General features: G+C 40.9%; 1 protein-coding gene across 1 annotated transcript in view; it reads left to right on the top strand.

The window, feature by feature from the left end:
* Nucleotides 1-17,336, top strand: part of DOC2A (double C2 domain alpha) — an 846,604-nt gene extending 829,268 nt beyond the window's left edge. The window contains exons 10-11 of the mRNA XM_069244126.1: nt 6,865-6,961; nt 7,075-17,336. Of these exons, the coding sequence (XP_069100227.1) occupies nt 6,865-6,961; nt 7,075-7,211 (234 nt within the window). The 3' untranslated portion in view covers nt 7,212-17,336. The remainder of the gene's footprint in view (nt 1-6,864; nt 6,962-7,074) is intronic.
* Nucleotides 17,337-18,001: the final 665 nt, after the last annotated feature.

Genomic DNA, 18,001 nt, shown 5'->3' with positions numbered 1-18,001 from the left:
GATCCCTAAATGCAGTCATTCTGTTGGACCCTTAGGGACATGCCCAGGGAAATTGTGCTGGCAGTCCCAGAGGACCTTAGGCTCTGTTTGGCTCAGAGGATATATGATGGACACTTTGTGATGAAGTGCATTATACATGCAGGCTTATATACCATGGATTGCATTGGCAGGGTGGTTGGGACAAATATGCTTTGCAGACATGCCTGGATGAGATCAAAAGGATGTTCTGGCGATGTACTGGCATAGCTTATAGAGATTCCCTTTGAAAGAACTTGCTTCTTAGGAGAGAAGTCAGACTCTGCTCAGGAACTCTGTAAAGATACTAGAGCTACAGCATGTTCCCTGGTCAGTTGACCCATGCAATGCAATTCCCCAACCAGTTCCACAAATGCAGGGCTGCTCTAGGTGGGTTGTGTATAGATAACAATAGCCTTCCCAACCAGTGATGTAACAGAATGCCAAGTTCTTTCAGGCCAGGGACATGGAGCTGTCAGGTATCACATTGGCCAGCAATGGCACCAGTCCTCCAATTCCTCTTCCCCTTCTACAGTGGTCAACACACCACTTTAGTTTGTCCTCAGTGGCCCATATCCAACAAGTTTGGAGGGGGGGGGGGTAATATTCAACACTTCCTTTCAGGCTACCAAACCATCCTTTCTAACAGATGGGTCTTATAGGTTGTTCAAACGGGCTTCAATCTACATTTTCTCCCATCCCCAACTAATATTCCTTTTGCACCAGAAGGGACTTCGGAGGAGCATCTGTCCATTCTGCTACAGGAGGTATGCCTGTTGCTATCCAAGGATGCCTTACGGGTGGTACAGGATTTGCAGAAAGGTGGGTGTTGTTAACACTGCTATTTCCTCATCCCAAAATAGGATATGGCCTCAGACCAATCTTGGACTTTCAACCCCTGAGTGCCTTCCGACACTCTATGCCACTCAACTGTACGACACTCCACTCCACTGTACAACACTCTAGTTCATTCTACGACCCTCCATTTTATGCCCTTCCACTCTACTCCATTCCCTCCACAACACTCTATGCAACTCCATGACTCTCTATGTCACTCAAATACATTCCACTCTATTCCACAACACTTCACTCTATGCCACTCCCTGACACTCTACAACATTCCACTCTCTAACACCCTCACTCCACTCTCTTTTATGCCATTAACTTTTAGCCATGCTAAACATTAGCTGCACTGCTGTACAGCATGGCTAAAACATATTGACAGATCCAATAGTTCTTGCATAGGTGACACCTACTGCCTTTGCCAGTGCTTGTTTATGTTGAAGCCTACCAGAGAGCACAGCTGTATGGTTGCAAAAGACTTCTAGGGGACATTCTGAAAGCTGACATAAGAATGCATTTCACCCATTGCTTACCATTGGCTTTGTTACTCATTTTTGCTTGCTTTATATTTGTTGACTTTATTTGGTTTAGGCTGTCCAGTATGTCTTTGTCCCTCCTGTCAAGCATAGCCCGTTTACTGAATTCTTCCACTAGTGCTTGATTACTGTAGACAGGCCTTAAAATGTATTTTAATCTTGTCACATTTGCTGTACATTCAAAGATAGAAGTCAAATATCAGGTTCTGTCTTCTGAGGGAGCTTGGTGTTTACTTTCTTTCCTTAACTTCAAATTGAGAAGACCTATCTGACAATCTAGGGGTGTGAAAGAAAAGGCTTTTTCTAACACACAACAAACTTAACTGTCTTTAAATAAACTGAGCAAATATTCCAGAATATGTCAGAATTAGGAAAGCACAAATAAATCACATTTTTCTGTATTCTAAAGCTGGAAACAAATATTTAAATATTGTAAAACCAAATCCATAACAGAGGTGATGCCATTTTTACACATTATTGTTTGTGCACTATGTAGCTTTATCTGTACGACTATGGGCCTGATTTAGACTTCGGAGCACGGGTTACTCTCTCACAATGGTGGTGGATATTCTATCGGCCGAATTTTAAATCCATTATTTCCTATGGCATTTATATTTCGGCTAACTGGATATCTGTCATCGTTGTGACAGAGTACACGCCCGCTGAAATCTAAATCAGGCCCTATATCTGTGCAAATTATTCACTGAAACTGTATTATCTGTAATGGCAGTGCATTATCATACTGTAAATATGCCACTCTACACCAATCCACTCTACAATACCCTGCTTCAATCTATATCACCCTACGTGCCTCTCCACTCTACTCCACTCTACTTTATGACACTTTACTCCACTCTAGACTGTGCAACACCACTCTACTCCACATCACTCCACAACAATTTACTCCACTCAAAGACACTTTACTCCATTGTACGCTACACCACTCCACTATACAACATTCCAGTATACAACACTATATACCACTATAGGAAACTCTATGCCACTCCACTCTATTATACTCCAAGTCACCTTAGTGCACTCTACATCCCGTCTCACTACACCACTCCACTCTGACACTTTACTCCAGCATATTCTATGCCATCCTCCCTACTCCATGGCATCCCACTCTTCGCCACTCGTCTACAACCCTTTACTCCACTCTAAGACACTTTATTCCACTCTACGCTACGCCACTCTATAACACTTTATTCTACATCAATCCACTCTATGACACTCTACTCCACTTTACACCACTCCACAGTACTCTACTCTACACTATGCCACTTTACGCCACTCCACTCTACACAGCTCTATGCTTCTTAACTTCAGGCCACTCTACACCACCCCAATCTATGCCCCTCCACTCGCCACCGCTAAAGTCTATCATGCTGTATTCCACTCTACTCTGCCCCACCCTACGTCACTCTACTCCACTGTACCCCACACTACTCTGCTCCATTCTACACCACTCCACTCCATGCCACTCCATACCACTCTACTCCACTCCATGACACTCTACAACCCTCCACTTTTTGACCCTCCTCTCTGCTGTATGACACTCCACTCCACACAACCCCACTCAACAACACACTTTGCGACTCTGTGCCACTCCACGCTATGCCACTCTACTTCACTCCATGACATTCTACAACCCTCCACTCTATGACCCTCCACTCTACTATACTACACTACACTCTATACCTCTCCACTCAATGACATTCTACTTCTCTCTATGCCACTCCACTCTACGACATTCTACTTTAAGATACACTTATCCAATTCACTCTATGCTAGTCTATGCAATCAAACTCTACGACACTCAATTCTATAATACTCTACTCCACTATATGCCCCTTTATTCTATGACACTTTAAACCACTTCACACCACTCCACACCACTCCACTCTACTACACTCTACACAACTCAACACTACATTCTGTTCCTCAACACTGTAATTTATTCCAAAACACTTCCCTCCACTCTATGACACTCAACAATACTCCTCTCTATGGCCCTGCACTTTACTCCATGACACTCCAAGTTATGACACTTCACTCTATGCCAATTATCTCCACTCTACGCTACTCCACAACACAGTGCACCACTCAACTGTACAACACTGTTCTCCACTCCACGAAACTCCATTCCACTATACATCACTCTCCTCTACACCATTAAGTTTTAGCCATGCTGAACAGCAGCCACACCGGTGTACAACATGACTAAACACATTGTTAATGTCAATAGCTCTTGCATAGGTGAAACCTATTGGTTTTGCCAGTGTTTGTGCCTTTTCACTTCCCTTGTCCACTCCTCCTCCCTGTCCTCGGCAACCTTCATGTTCTTTTCAATTGTGGCTTGTTCAATTGTTTCTTTGTGTTTTTTTCTCCGATTACCCTTTGCGGCCCCTTCTTGTATAGTTATAGTATATATGCAAAAAAAAACTGAAAAACAAGTGGCATTTTTAATATGACAGACGCTGGACTACATCCAGCATCATTTGTGTTTTGTCATGGAATCATGAACTCTACAGAAAGTAGTTTCAGGGGCGTAGCTTCAGAGGGAGGGGGGTGTTTAGGGTCCCTTACACTCCCTTAATAAATTCAGTTTCGGATACATAATTCAGGACAGGTGCTTTACCAGGAATTTTTACACACTTGGACAAAATGCACACACTCTCCGTTTTGACTGTCTTCACAAGCGTTGGTTGTTTTTACAAAATATTGTATATATTTCACTAAGTACCCTTACCAGTACGTATTCCTACCCCTTCCCACTGCTCCTTAGGCCTTTCTCATGAACCCTGCTTGGTGTATAATGTTTTTTAGCATTAGGTTGTTGGAAAATCTGAAGCTCACAACCGCCCAGTCTTATTGATCAAGCTATGCCCCTGAGTAGTTTGACAGTCTTGGAGTGTCCTTCACTAGGATGTTCTATTTATATGTTTTACAATGAAAGAATACTTAACAATTGTTAGCGCACCCTTGCGTTATCTAATTTGACATGATAATAGTAAGCGGACGCAACTATAAGGTCGATTAATCTTTTGACTCGTTTAAATTATAATGAAATCAGTAATGCACAATAACAATCAAACACTGCAAAACGTTAGAGAGTCAGTAAAGAACGCAACATGACCCATTTGGCAATGAATAACCACACCTTTTCGTATCAGTGAAAATGTTTATTTCCCTATATTAACAATGCTAAGGTCACAAAAATTAGTCTCAACACCAAATGGTACAAATAAAGAAACATCACAGGCTATCCAAATCTACAAAAAAATCTCAGTTTAAACAAGGCAACCAGAACGATAATCTCAACAGCGAAAAGACTCATTAATAGCAGCAATATCTGTGAAAGAGATATATGATACATTTATTCAGCAAGCAGATTAACATCAGTTCATTGGCATGATGAAACACCTCTCTAACCTCAGATTAGCATTAGCATGTTGGGCTTCATGCAAAAGTTGTAGTAACATTAATTTAGAAAACATCTAACTATGGCGTTATCAAAACAGCAGCTGTATTAAAACAGTAGCCATTGGTACCTGTAAAACAAAAGACAAATGACAATTCACAGATCTCTCATAGTTACCTCTCCCTAGGAAATGTCAGCAATTGATTTCTGCTTCATCAGTGGGACCTCTGTGTCAGCATCAGGACAGTAACTGGGAAAGAGGGATGGTTTAGAATTTGGACTATAAGATCACTAAACCATCAAATCATTAGTTCAGTATTGAACAGACATAGTAAACTCAGAAAATAATAAAGCACCAGAATGTCAGTAGTCTGACTGGCAAGGCAGGATGTGTCAAAGTGACAAGTTACACCAAGAATGCAAAGTGAAATCTCTGAAAACCAGAAAGCAATGACCCCAAAATGACTGACCCTCAAACATTAAATTAAACTTACTAAACATTTGCTATTAGCTAAAAATGTCAGGCGAAGGAAGAACACCTAGTTATAAAAACATTAGATGTCAGATATGTGCTAAAGGTGATACAATAATTTTTCAAGACACTGATAGGTCTCTGCTTTATTTACGTAATTGTAAACTATAATAAATGTAGCACTGTAAGTTTCTGTTCTGTCTGTCATCTGTAGGCCCTTTAGTTTGTCATTTTCTGGATTTATTTCTACTAGGCAGTGGTTACAAAGATGTGGCAGCATTTCCGTGCTGTGCCATTTCCCTCGAAAGAAACACACGAGTTAGAAACATAACTACAGACTAATATGCAAATTCAATGAATGGAGTCCATTAAACAACAATTGGAACAACAGTAAGAACACCGGGAGTTAGATAACTTCCCACTGTGGCCTTGTCTGCTTGAGGCCCAGCAGAAAATAAGAAATACTCATATTATTTCAGCTAATAAATGAAACTGAAAAACCCTTCTTAAAGGAGAAGTACTTTTAAACCACATTAGTGTATTATTTTTAGAGTGTTTGTGTAGGCCTTTTACTTGATGGTGGCCAATCAAAAGGGCACCATTATGTCAACATACATGAATTCAACCGTTAGTACAATTTATATATTAATTTACACACAGGAATATATGTAATATTTATTGCTACTGAAATCAGTGCTAACATGATCTTCCCAATTCAAGCATGTGCCCTTCCGCTTTTAGAGGACGCAGCCATTTCCATCCAGTCTCTCTTTACCTAGCGAACGTCTATTCCAATGCCCTTCCAGGTCAAATTATGCATTACATTTCCATTTCTGTGTGGTTACACATTACTATTTACCACTTATCCTAAGCTTGTGGTCAGTGGGTTAATGGGACCGGCTGTAAGACGGGAGACAGTCAAAGGAGGCTGTCAGGTGGCAGGGCAGTCTCTGGACTAGGAGAGGCGAGTCCTTCCTGCCTTTGTTCTAAGAGGGGATCACCCAATGTCCTGGGATGGGCTATGGTTGCAGCTGATCCTCATAAGAATTTACAGGTTGAATTGATTTTTCAGATGGTCAAATCAGGTGTTGGACACTGGCCCAAGTGTAATCAGGAAGTGCAGTATCCCACCCAAGGTTCCTTTTCCACAACAATCGTAAACAGGCCACATGCCCCAAAGCCCCAGGCTTCTGTTACTACAACTTAGTGGTTTCATCCCTAAACAGGAAATTAAGAACCGCTATTTTTGCTGCTAAAAAAGGAAACTAAGGTATCATCTTCTGTAAACCCTTACTTGATCAGAAGATGTTGACCAGTTTTGTTGCAACAGTAATTTAAACTTCTTAAACCTCCATTGCCTGCACTTAGTGTATTGCTTCCAGACCCACAAACTGTAGCGCTCTTTTGAGCTTACCTCTGTCACCCACATGTTCACCATCTCCTCTAAGATATCCTGTTTTAACAATCATCACCTCTATCACTTCCACCAAGTACATTGAAAATCTCTTCCAAAGTAAAATCACTGGTTAATGATTTCCTTGTTTGTTCATTATTGTCATTCTGGCTTTCCACAGGAGTTCTTCTATGAGATAGAGCAGAATGAACTTACTAAGCGAAGCCTGGAGATAACTGTATGGGACTATGACTTGGGGAAATCAAATGACTTCATCGGTGAGTGAACACAAATGTTCTGTGATATAGGTTTCCATTTAGTTTTTCAATGCTGAGAGGGTCCATTCACACGCTCATCGGCCATCTTGTTTCTTCCTCTTTTCTTTCTTTAGGTGGCGTTACATTAGGAATGCACTCTAAGGGCGAATGCCTGAAGCACTGGACCGAATGCATGGCTGCCACAGACAAGACGGTGGACCACTGGCACACACTCACAAATGAGCTCCCAGGTTCCAACCTCAATGACTGAGATACCAGCTACGTCTAGAGTAGCACATGAATGGAGGGGGTGGGAGACGTGGGGGCCACATCCACACTCCCCAACAGTCATGCGAGACTCTTGTGCTGTTGTGTACCTCTGCTTTCAGTCCTGTAGGAGGAACAGAGCGGCATTCAACCCTACTCTGTTCCATTTTTTGGATCTTTCCACCCCTCCAAAATGACACTGGTATCTTCCAATGACAGCTAGTGGCGTGAGTGCACACTGCATGTGTCGCACAAGGACTTGCACGTTTTACACACAGATGTGGCATTCTGTTTTACGTTTGTAAAAGGTTTGACATTGTCAATGTCCAGGGGCATGGATGAAGTCAGGGTATTCGTGTGAGTGTGTGTATGCATGGACGGGTTTGGGGAGGGATTCTTCTCTGTGTATATGTGACATTTGTTTGCTACGGGGACGGGTTTCCTACTTTATTGCAAAAAAAATAACAAAGCAAAAGAACAACATATGGGAAAATATGCAAGTGTTTTGTAATGTTCTTTAGTCATTTTGTTTATTGTATCGAGGACAGGGGGCTGATGGATGCTGGTGCCTCCTCTCTTATGGACATTTTATATCGAAGACTGTCGTACTATCACTGCCAAAATTACCCTAGTAGAATGACAATAGTATTTATTTATTTATTTATTGGAGTGAATTAGCAGCAACATGGCAATCCATCTCAATCAAGAGTTCAATGAATCCCAATAGAGATTTATGATCACCAGTTATTCATTTTTGAACTGACAACCCCCCCACTCTTTATTTTTAACCAAATAAATGATTTGTAGTCTTTTAAAGAAACTCATAAGTTAGACCGATTGTGCATGAAAAGATAACGCACAGTAGAAGTCTAGAAAACACATCTACTGAACGTTTTTAAAATCAACACTCTAGAATCTGTAGCAAATCTGAACCCAGAAAAAAAACGTTCTTACTTGTCAACATTCTCTGGAATTCGTTTAATGACTTGCACCTTAATGACACGCTGCATTTGTGCAGATAATATTTAGATAGGCTTGTGAAGAGATATCTGAAAGTATGCTTTTCTACACAAATTCAATAAAGGTCTGCAGAATTCGTACATCTGGAGGGGGCATTCAATATTACACTTGTGGAAAACTGTAAAAGCATTCCATGGACAAACCAAAGGTTACAAAAATCCAGAAAGCGAATTCAGTATGAAATGTGAAATAAATAACTGTAATGTATTGTTAAGGACAGATTGCTACCATGGCAATGCTAGAAGGCTCTGCTATGAGGCAACAACACCTTATTAGTTTTTTTATAAGGATAACATACACATACACCATAGCATATAATGGGATACAGATTTCGATGGACAGAATATCCATCATCGTTGTGAGGAGTAACTCCTCTGCCAAACTCTAAATCAGGCCCTAGGTTTCCTAGGAACAGTTTTGGAAGACTGTGGTGTTTCAGGCAGCAGCCAGGGTCAGCACAGTAGAACATTCTTGACTGACCTGCCCTGATACCTTAGGTGGGCTATAATGGACAAGTTCATACAAACATAAATTCCTACCTATGAGACGCAGAAAAAGTTTAATCTAACAGCTCTTTTATTTTCTTTGTTTTTTGGGAAGGGCGTTGACAAAGGCAAATTTACTGATGGAAACATCTACAGGGAATGCATGTGGAAATCCAGCACATTTGGAATCTTTGGTTCACCTTTTTAAAAGCAGACAATTTCCTCATTTATGAGCATTTTAACAACTCCTTCTGCTGGGATACAAATGAAAGTCAGTTTAAATAAAATAGACACCCTCAAGCTGAAGAGGGGGAAAATTATTTTTCTCCCCATTAGAAAAGAAGATCTCCTCTAGTTTACCAATTTTAATTTCATTCTGAGTCACTGGACTGAGTAAAGACAGACTTCACTGACTGTTCTGCCCCTCTTATTAGTAAACATAAGAAAATGCTATATAATAGAAAATCTCCCTACATATCCCCATCCCTCCAACTTCATCCCATTCGATATTGTTTGACAAAGAAAACAACAATTTATCATTTCGAGTGATTTTCTTTATAGAAATATTGTAGTTTACCAGGACTTTCTAAACAATTCCAAGGATATTCATAAAATATATGCATTCCAAACATTGTCTATATTACGAATTAGATCAATATTAAATATGTACAGGGTTTATTAAAACTCAGGGCATGTCGGTAATGTAAGGAAATTAGAGTAGCATAAAGTACTGGTATGAGAACATTCTTCTTAGAAATCCTGTGGCATTCCAAAACAAATGTCCATAATGGTACTTTCTCTTTGTACACCAAACGAAGCAAAGGGACTTTTTCACTGTAAAAGAGAACAGTGCTTTCAAACCTCTATTGGGAACCTATTTTGAAGGGATGCATGCAGTGGTAAAGGTAATAGGGAGGCATTCAACGAACCACAAGGAAAGCAGACAATAGTACTTTGTAGTTAATCTAATCGAATTCCTTCATCTGATATAGTGAAACAATGAAAATTTACTTTTTAATCACAATCTGATCAAAATAATTCTTTAAAGGGCTTTAGTTCTAATCACTGGATGGGTCCACGTTGCAATGAATTGGAACAGCTCCACCTCTTTGAAGGGCTATAGTTGTATAAATTATAGGGTTGACTAATTATACTAGTCAGCACTACAGGGCCTTCCAATGTGGTGAATAAAAATACACTTCACCCAGTCCTGCACAACAACAAAAGGCATCCTGAAATGTTTTGTTTGATGACGTCTGCTGGGGTTTTGAGATGTATTGTGACATTCACTGAATGGTTCCTTTAAATATTTTCTAGGAATTTCGACTTCTTTCAATGGAGCCACCAGAAACACCTCTCCATTAATATATAAAGTGGTGTATGAAACAATGGGGATTTGTTGTAGTATTCATATTTCCAGGTGTGTTGCTCTTCAGCTTTACTATTATAGATTAATTTGTCGCACAGAGCAACACCTGTCCACAGCTATAATTTACTTAGCAAAATGAGGACTTGCTAGATCATTTGGTAGAACATTCTATCCACCTATTGTGATGAATATATAATATTGTTCCACATAAAAAGGTACTTTTGGTCCCAAGCATAGGGTGTATCTCTTGCATGCTTCCCTCAAAGAACCTTAGAATTTATTGATTCCCATGATTCTAGGAGCACAATAGTCATATCGTGTCCACACTTTGCATTGGCATAAAGTTCAGCGGGAAAGAGGCACAATGAAATGTAAACAGTGTGATGACAAATATGAAGGCCCATACAGTCTGCCTCTTTTCCAGATTACTCCCAACACACAGTTTCTACATCTTCTCCAGCTTTAGATTTGCTTTCTAAATACTACTGTATGTCCCTTATCATTTTTACTTTTATTCACTGATCTTGTGTCCACCACTCTGGCCGACAGCCAATAAAATACATGAAACCTGATAAAAAATATGAGAGACAAAGATAAAAATGTGCATCAGATGTTTATTTTTCTAATTCATTTAATTGCTCTTTATGACACGACCGGTGAATGAATATCAAAATACTGCAACAAAAGCTGAATAATACATAGTACAGTAGGCTCATCGATTCACAATACAGTACTCATAGATGTTACATGAAGTACTTCCCTAATAATCTAGTACACAGAGAAAGAGAACGCAAACCGTAAATAAAAAAAACCTAAAATGGGCCTCCATATCAGGGGTAGGGTTTATGCTCATAGAAAACACAATATAATGGTACTTTTTACTATCACAGACCAAGCAGCTTTAGAGAAAAAAGGAAACTACATCAATACAATTCATCTAAGAACCCTGGCTGTTCGGAATAAAAACTCATAAACACAATTATATATTTAAAATGAAGCAGCATAACCCACCCATGTGCTGACAGATGTCAGTGGCAGCTTGCAATTGTAGTTTGATTGCAGTTTCTTGGTGATGCCAGCATAAAGTGCGTTGCTGTAGACCAGTTTGCTACTGACAAGTGCGTAGGTGACTGTCTTGCTCATATCGATCTGATCCATTCCAGTGCTTAGTCACGAATGCCTGCGTCATGGAGTGTAGCGCAGAGGGTGAAGTGGGAGACGGTGTCAAATGCGGCGGAGAGGTCGAGGAGAATGAGAGCGGCCATGTCTCCATGGTATAGTATGGCACGTATGTCGTCAGTGGCTGCTAGCAGTGTCGTTTCGGTAGTGCAGTTGCTCCTGAAAGCCGATTGAGACGGGTCCAGGATCTGATGTGTCTCCAGGAATTCGGCAAGTTGCTTGTTGACGGCCTTTCCCGTTACTTTGGCTGGGAAAGGGAGCAGAGAGATGGGTCTGTAGTTCTTCAGCTCCCTTGGGTCGGTGGTGGGTTTCTTGAGTAGCAGGTTGAATTCGGCGTGCTTCCAGTCAGATGGGAAGGTGGCGGCCTTGAAAGTTAGATTGATAGTCTGACAGAGCTCTGGTGCTATGGTGGTGCTGGCCAGGTTGAAGATGTGATGTGGGCAGGGATCCGAGGGTGCTCCTGAGTGGATGGAGTTCCGGGTTTCCTCTGTGGTGATGGGGAGAGGAATTCAAGATCTGGTGTGGTGCGGAATCCGTGGTGGAGTTTGTTGGCAGTGCAGGCTCATTTTGGTTCTTGAAGCCTTCATAAATGTCCTGGATTTTCCAGTGGAAGTAGGTGGTGAGCAGAAAGCAGGGGAGGGAGGAGGAAGGGTTTAGACAGCTGGGAGGCAAGAGGGTGGGATAAGCACTTTACAGGCAGGGCCACAGGGGCAGCAGCGACAGGGAGGGAAGCGGCAATGGGGACGGCACACAAAAGCAGAAAAGTGGCAAAAATCTGAAACAAGAGAGAGTGAAAAATACAGAAAAACAGAAAAAGACAGAAAGCAGACAGAAGCATATGGCCATCAGGGATGAGGCGCAGGTTGGGTGCCTGTGGGTGGAGGCAGGCTCTTGAGGAGATCAGTCGCAGCAGCAGGTGGAGCCACACAGAAGGAAGCGACAAACGCTGACCAGAAAGGTCAGTGGAGTTGCCTCTCACTTTGCAATGCCAACCTTAACAAGGGGAGGCAGGGTCTGGACATCTGGGAGGCGGGAGGGCTGGAAAAGCGCTTCATGGGCGGGAGCGGGGCCACTGCGGCAGCAGCTGCAAGAAGGGAACCGCAGGAAGCGACAATGGGGAAAGCGCAGAAAAGTAGCAAAAAGTGAAACAAGGGAAATAGTGAAAAAAAGAAAAAAGCAGCAAAATACAGAAAGAAGACAGAAGCAGATGGCCACAAGACCACCAGGGATGAGGTGAAGGCGAGTGACTGTGGGTGGGGCTCGATCTCAGAGCCGGCAGGCTCTTGAAGAAATTGGTCGCAGCAGCCGGTGCAGCCATGCAGGAGGGTGCTACAAATGCTGACCAGAAAGGTCAGTGGGGCCACCAGTGGAGTGGTGTTAACCCAGTAAACCAAGGGTTTCAATGCCACCAAGTCGCTAATTTGCTGCAAAGCTGGATCAAAGTACAGGGGGACCAACGGCATAGACTGAGGGAGAGAAAGTAGGCATCTTATAAAATGATTTACCATGGCTGTAAGAATGTCCAAGGAACCTGTACTCCAGACTTCGGCCCCGTAAAGCACAGCTGACTGAACAGCAAGTTTACAGACCTCAACTGCTGGAAATATTGCTCTCTCAGTGGAATCACCTATGCATCCTACCAAGAGCGGCTGATTTGTGTAGTAGGGTAGCCCTTTACTTTTTGATGCGGGGTAACCATGACATAGAGGTGTAGATTCTTGTGTGCAGGTAATAAAAATGCTTGACTTCCTCGAGCACCTTGGTCCCAAATGTCAGGTTTCTCCGAAAAGATCTACGTGTCTTTAAGGTCATAAATTTGTTTTCTAAACATTTATCTCTGGTCCCCTGTGATTACAGAAGTCTTGGAATTTATTTAGTCGATTCTGAATTCCAACAGGGGTCCTTGAGATAAGCGGCGTGTCATCTGCGAATAACAAGCAGAGAATGAAAGCACCACAAAGTTTAGGAATGTCATGGATACAGTCACAGAGGTATAGCAACACATGGTGAATATAAAGGGAGACCAACATTGGTGTAAGAACACCCCTGCCACACTCCTGTGTAACATTGCTCCTCTCTGTTAATGCTGAATCCTCACACCACTACACTTGGACATAATTATTCTACTGCAGCCTCACCAGGATCCTTAACGAGCTCTGGGAACCAGGTCAAAAGCTGCTCTCAGGTCTATGAGTGCAGCATAAAGCATAAATATTCCAATCTTAGATATAGATTGGGCCTGGAGCAGGGAAAGGATATCAAAATTGGTAGCCCTCACCTGTAGTTTGGCCGGAACCTGTTGACAGAACACCTTTTGTAAAATGTAAATAAGACTAATGGGCCTGTAATTACTTGGCACCTTTTTAAAAGATTGGTATAATCACAGCTCCTCTCTATCAATCGGGGTGAGGATTGTCTGACATGATGGAATTAGACAAGATGTTAACGGAGGGGGCCAGACCTCGATCTCAGAGCGGTACAGTTCACCCGCAATCAGATCTAGTCTGGGTACTTTCATTGGTTTCAGAGACAGGATTGCTTCCTTAGTATCATCCACAGAAAAGATGACGAAGTCATACTCCACAGAGTCCACATTGGCCTAGGGATGCAGGTCGAGGCTAGGGTGCAGCTGGGCTTGGAAGAGAGCAGAGTAGAGATTGGCAAAATGTTGGACCCAAGTCAGCTGCTGGATATGGTGGGCAGAGGAGGCTTCCAAACTGATGTGAGCAATTATATGCCAAAAAGAAGAAAAAATCCTTCCTTTCAGAGTGTTCTAGCAAGTCCTGCCTATTTTGTTCTTCCCATCTCTTTTTAATGACCTCTAACACCTGTTTGTAATCTCTCCTTGCCTCCCGAAACTGCAGAGGGCATGATGATTTGATGGAAGTTAACAAACGTGGTTTCGCAGAAATGAGGCAGGCATCTAAATCAGCATTCTTGTGAGGAGAAAGAACTGAGACAGAATGGTTATAGATCGAGGCAAGCCGCGTAGGGCAGGAAAGGATTTTTGGCCACTTAAGAACCCTCCTGGAGTTCCCAACATTTATGTTCCCCGGGAGCATGATCTGGTCCAAGGGCTTGAATGGCCCTACTCTAAGGGTTAGGTACAATGAGTTATATTTGGCTCTCAGGATCTATTAGAAACAAAAACGTCCTCCAAGCAATTCCAAAGGTCAACAGAAAGCAGAATGTAATCAATTCTACTTTTGGGTAGACCCCTAGAAAACGTAAAAGCCCAGTTCTGATTGTAATCTGTCCTACCATTGATTGCTCCAACTCTATGAGCAATAGTAAACAACACCATTTGCTGGGCCGCTAAGGTACATGTTTTTAGGGAAGGATGGTCTATTCAGGGATGGCCATAGCTACATCTTCTGCTTTGGTCACCAACGTAATGTAATCAAGTGGCTTAAGGTGGTGTTTAAGTCAACCCCCAAGGATATGTTTAGGTTTATATGGCAGGGACTCCAAATGTCTATCAAGGGTGTTTAAAGTGGGCGATGGGCTGTTGGATGCCACACTGTGATTATAGATGTTATAGAGAGCCCATTAATAGCCTTTACAGATAACCCTAGCACATCAGGTGACTCTATCTTTAGTTGCTCAATAACCCAGTTGAGGGAGATTTCGACCCATAAAAAAAGGCCCCTGAGGAGCGACCAGACATGGAGGGAAGCTTATATACTAAAAAGGTGGCAAACCCAGACCTAAGTGGCGACTCTAAAGCCCATGTTTTGCCCCCAAACCAGTGCACTCCTACTAATTGCTTTGATTGCACAGACCTCAGTGATAGAAACCGTGGTTTATTGTGCTCAGAAACTTGACGAATGTTCAAGCATGTTATATCAATACACATTTTAGCCCTGTTAGCATAAAACATTACCCACAAGCTACCAAAAGCAAATGAAAAATCTGCTATGAGTATTTTTTTGTAGCTGCAGTTTACAAATTCTTCTTTCTTTAATAGTGTGTTCATCCAAAATAGCATCTTTACATAAGTGTGTCCTTGACAGATAAAGACAGCCCTTGGTTTTTCATTAAAAATCTCCTGTTTTGGAGAGTTAAAACTTTGCATGTGTACAAATTACCCCACTGCCGTATCCAGAAAAGTCTGTGGCTACAGAACATCAAATAGCTCAGAGGCAGAGTTAGCAAAAGCCTCCCAATTTCCTTAAAGTCAGTTTACCTGTGGCATTATCAAATATTTCAGCATAGAGTTATGAAGCAGGGAAGAGTTACCTGCTGTAATAACGTCATACTCAAAGAATGTAAGTCTGTAATATCTAATCAGCATGATTCAGATTTTTTTTTAATAAAAATCAAAACAAGACAACTGTCTGCTCATTATAAGCTAAAGTCCTAAACATACATTTCACACTTCTAGATATAGTGCATTTGGGGATTCTGACTAAGCATATCCACATGATTTCTGAAAAGTAGAATTTCAAAATTTGGGCATGGTTCATTGATTTAAAATTCAAAATGTGTACTTGTTTGTAGTAATCTATATTCATAAGTATGTTAACAATCCTAAATATTATCCTAAAGTGGAGGCCATCACAGAGCTGATTCCTAAGTTACTACAATCCTCTGTAAATTTCATTTTGTACATATCAAAGGTCTATAAGCCTTATTTAAAATGAATGGCCTGGCTGGATATCTTGTTGTCTTTATTTTATTAATCATTTTCCATCTTGTAAATAATCATCTTCAGGAAGGTAAATATCCATTGCAATGAAAAACTGGTAATTAAAAACTACATTCAGTTTTATACATTTTTAAAAAAGCATCTATTTTTTTAAGATGGAGCACAAAACAAGAATTGGAAAATTTGCAGATTCCAGGATGGCTGCCACGTTTCTGTATGTTAACAAATAGCACTGAGGATACTTAAAGAACGTGGCGAATCAAACTATCTAAGTGCTGTTTTCAGTAAATGAGCTACCTAAAGTGATTGATAATTGGGGTGTTTTGTCTCCCAAGGATGCTTCATAATATGGAATATATCCCTTTTTAAGAGGCTACATCCCATCAGTGTGCTACATGCTAAACATATTGGGAAAAGAGGAATCCCCACTTTGTTACAGATCACAGAAAACGCAATTCTTGGCACAGACACTAGCTAATGTTTGTGTCTGGTATATTATAACTAAATCATAGTAGGTGGGATGCTTTTTCATATATGTTGTCATTCAAAGATGGTACAGAAAATAATTTAAATTCTTAAAGTGGTGGCTAAATACGTACATTACCCTATAGCACCTTGGTAGTAGTTTAACAACAGAAAATGTTTAAGGAGTGTTCAAAATAATTCTATTCTATATCTATATATGCGTGCAGAATGTAGAGTATCCTTTTGTAGGGCTAAACAGATACTCATATCTGCAGCAAATGTAGGAAGGTTCTAAATAGCTGGCCTTTTCTATAACAAGATTCATTAACCAACACAAATTCTCACATAAATGGCTTGGAACACCCAGTACTTTTTAACTATTTTAGACCACATCAAATATTAAAGAGGCATACACACTACACAACAATAACATATAGCTTCTTCCAGTTAATATCAACAGCAAATCTTAAAACCTTGCGTTATTGGCATTGCATCCAGATTAAAGTATTCAAACTCCTAAAAGGATGTTCAAAGTACATTTTCATGTATGGATGGCATGACCATTTTTTCATAGTGAACTATTCAATCTCTTAAAGGAATATCCAGGTATCCACAATGCTTTACAATTACTATTCACCATAAAGGATCCACAATGACTTCCAGTCCGTAATAAACTACATATACTCTTAAAAGAAATACCATATTTTACCTTATTTTCTTTGTTTCAACACCGGCAGTCTTACAATTTTCATGATCACTTCTTTTCTGCTCCGCTAGGTGTGTTCTAAAGGTGTCCTTTCTGGTGTTCCACTGTGCATTCTCTTTTGTGTATTCTTCTTGCATCTTCGGAATGTAGAACTTGTGTTTGTCCTTCTACCTTTGTTTGGTTTTGTTTCTTCTGCATGTTTAAGTTAAACTATAAATGCACTTGAATGGAAATCGAGAACAAAATAAAAATATGATCAAGGCAGCTTGTGGACTTGTAGTGTTTTATGTTTTTTTTTACAGTTTTAAAAACAGCATTGCTAGTTGTACATACAGTGCACCTGACAACTTCCCTACACAATAAAACATATAGATTTCACATTAAGAGAATAGCAAAAAACAAACCTGTTAAAAATGCAACACTACAGGCTTTTAATTTTGCCACAGTAGCCTAACATTACAAACGTGTTAAGTGCTATACATGCCCCTAATGACTTGGCACCCATTACAATTGTTTTGTTTTCCCAGTTCATCAACATTTTCATCCAGTTACCAGGTATGAGACGTAGAATATATTTCTTACACACATGACTTCTGAGAAAGAGCCAAAACAAAAGACTAAGGGGCATACTTGCTAAAAGGTCATGCAAAGCAGGGCAGCAAGCAAAGTTGCTTTGCTGCGTAAATGGGAGTGGGCTGAACAGCACCATGTCCTCTAATATATGGTGCTCTTCAGCTCCCTACATGTATGGGGCCAGGGTGCCTACACTATGGGGAAGATTGTTTTTGTGCACTCGAATGCCCATGCTCCACTCATGGAACAATTCACACTATGAAATGTAATGGAGTGCAAGTCACTGCGTTGCATTACCTTTCTTTACAAAGTCATACATGGCGATGGAAATCGCCCCTTGCAAAGCTTT

This window comes from Pleurodeles waltl, chromosome 7, assembly GCF_031143425.1.
Source record: "Pleurodeles waltl isolate 20211129_DDA chromosome 7, aPleWal1.hap1.20221129, whole genome shotgun sequence".
Classification (NCBI taxonomy): Eukaryota; Metazoa; Chordata; class Amphibia; order Caudata; family Salamandridae; genus Pleurodeles; species Pleurodeles waltl.
This window is presented reverse-complemented; position numbering and strand designations above follow the sequence as displayed.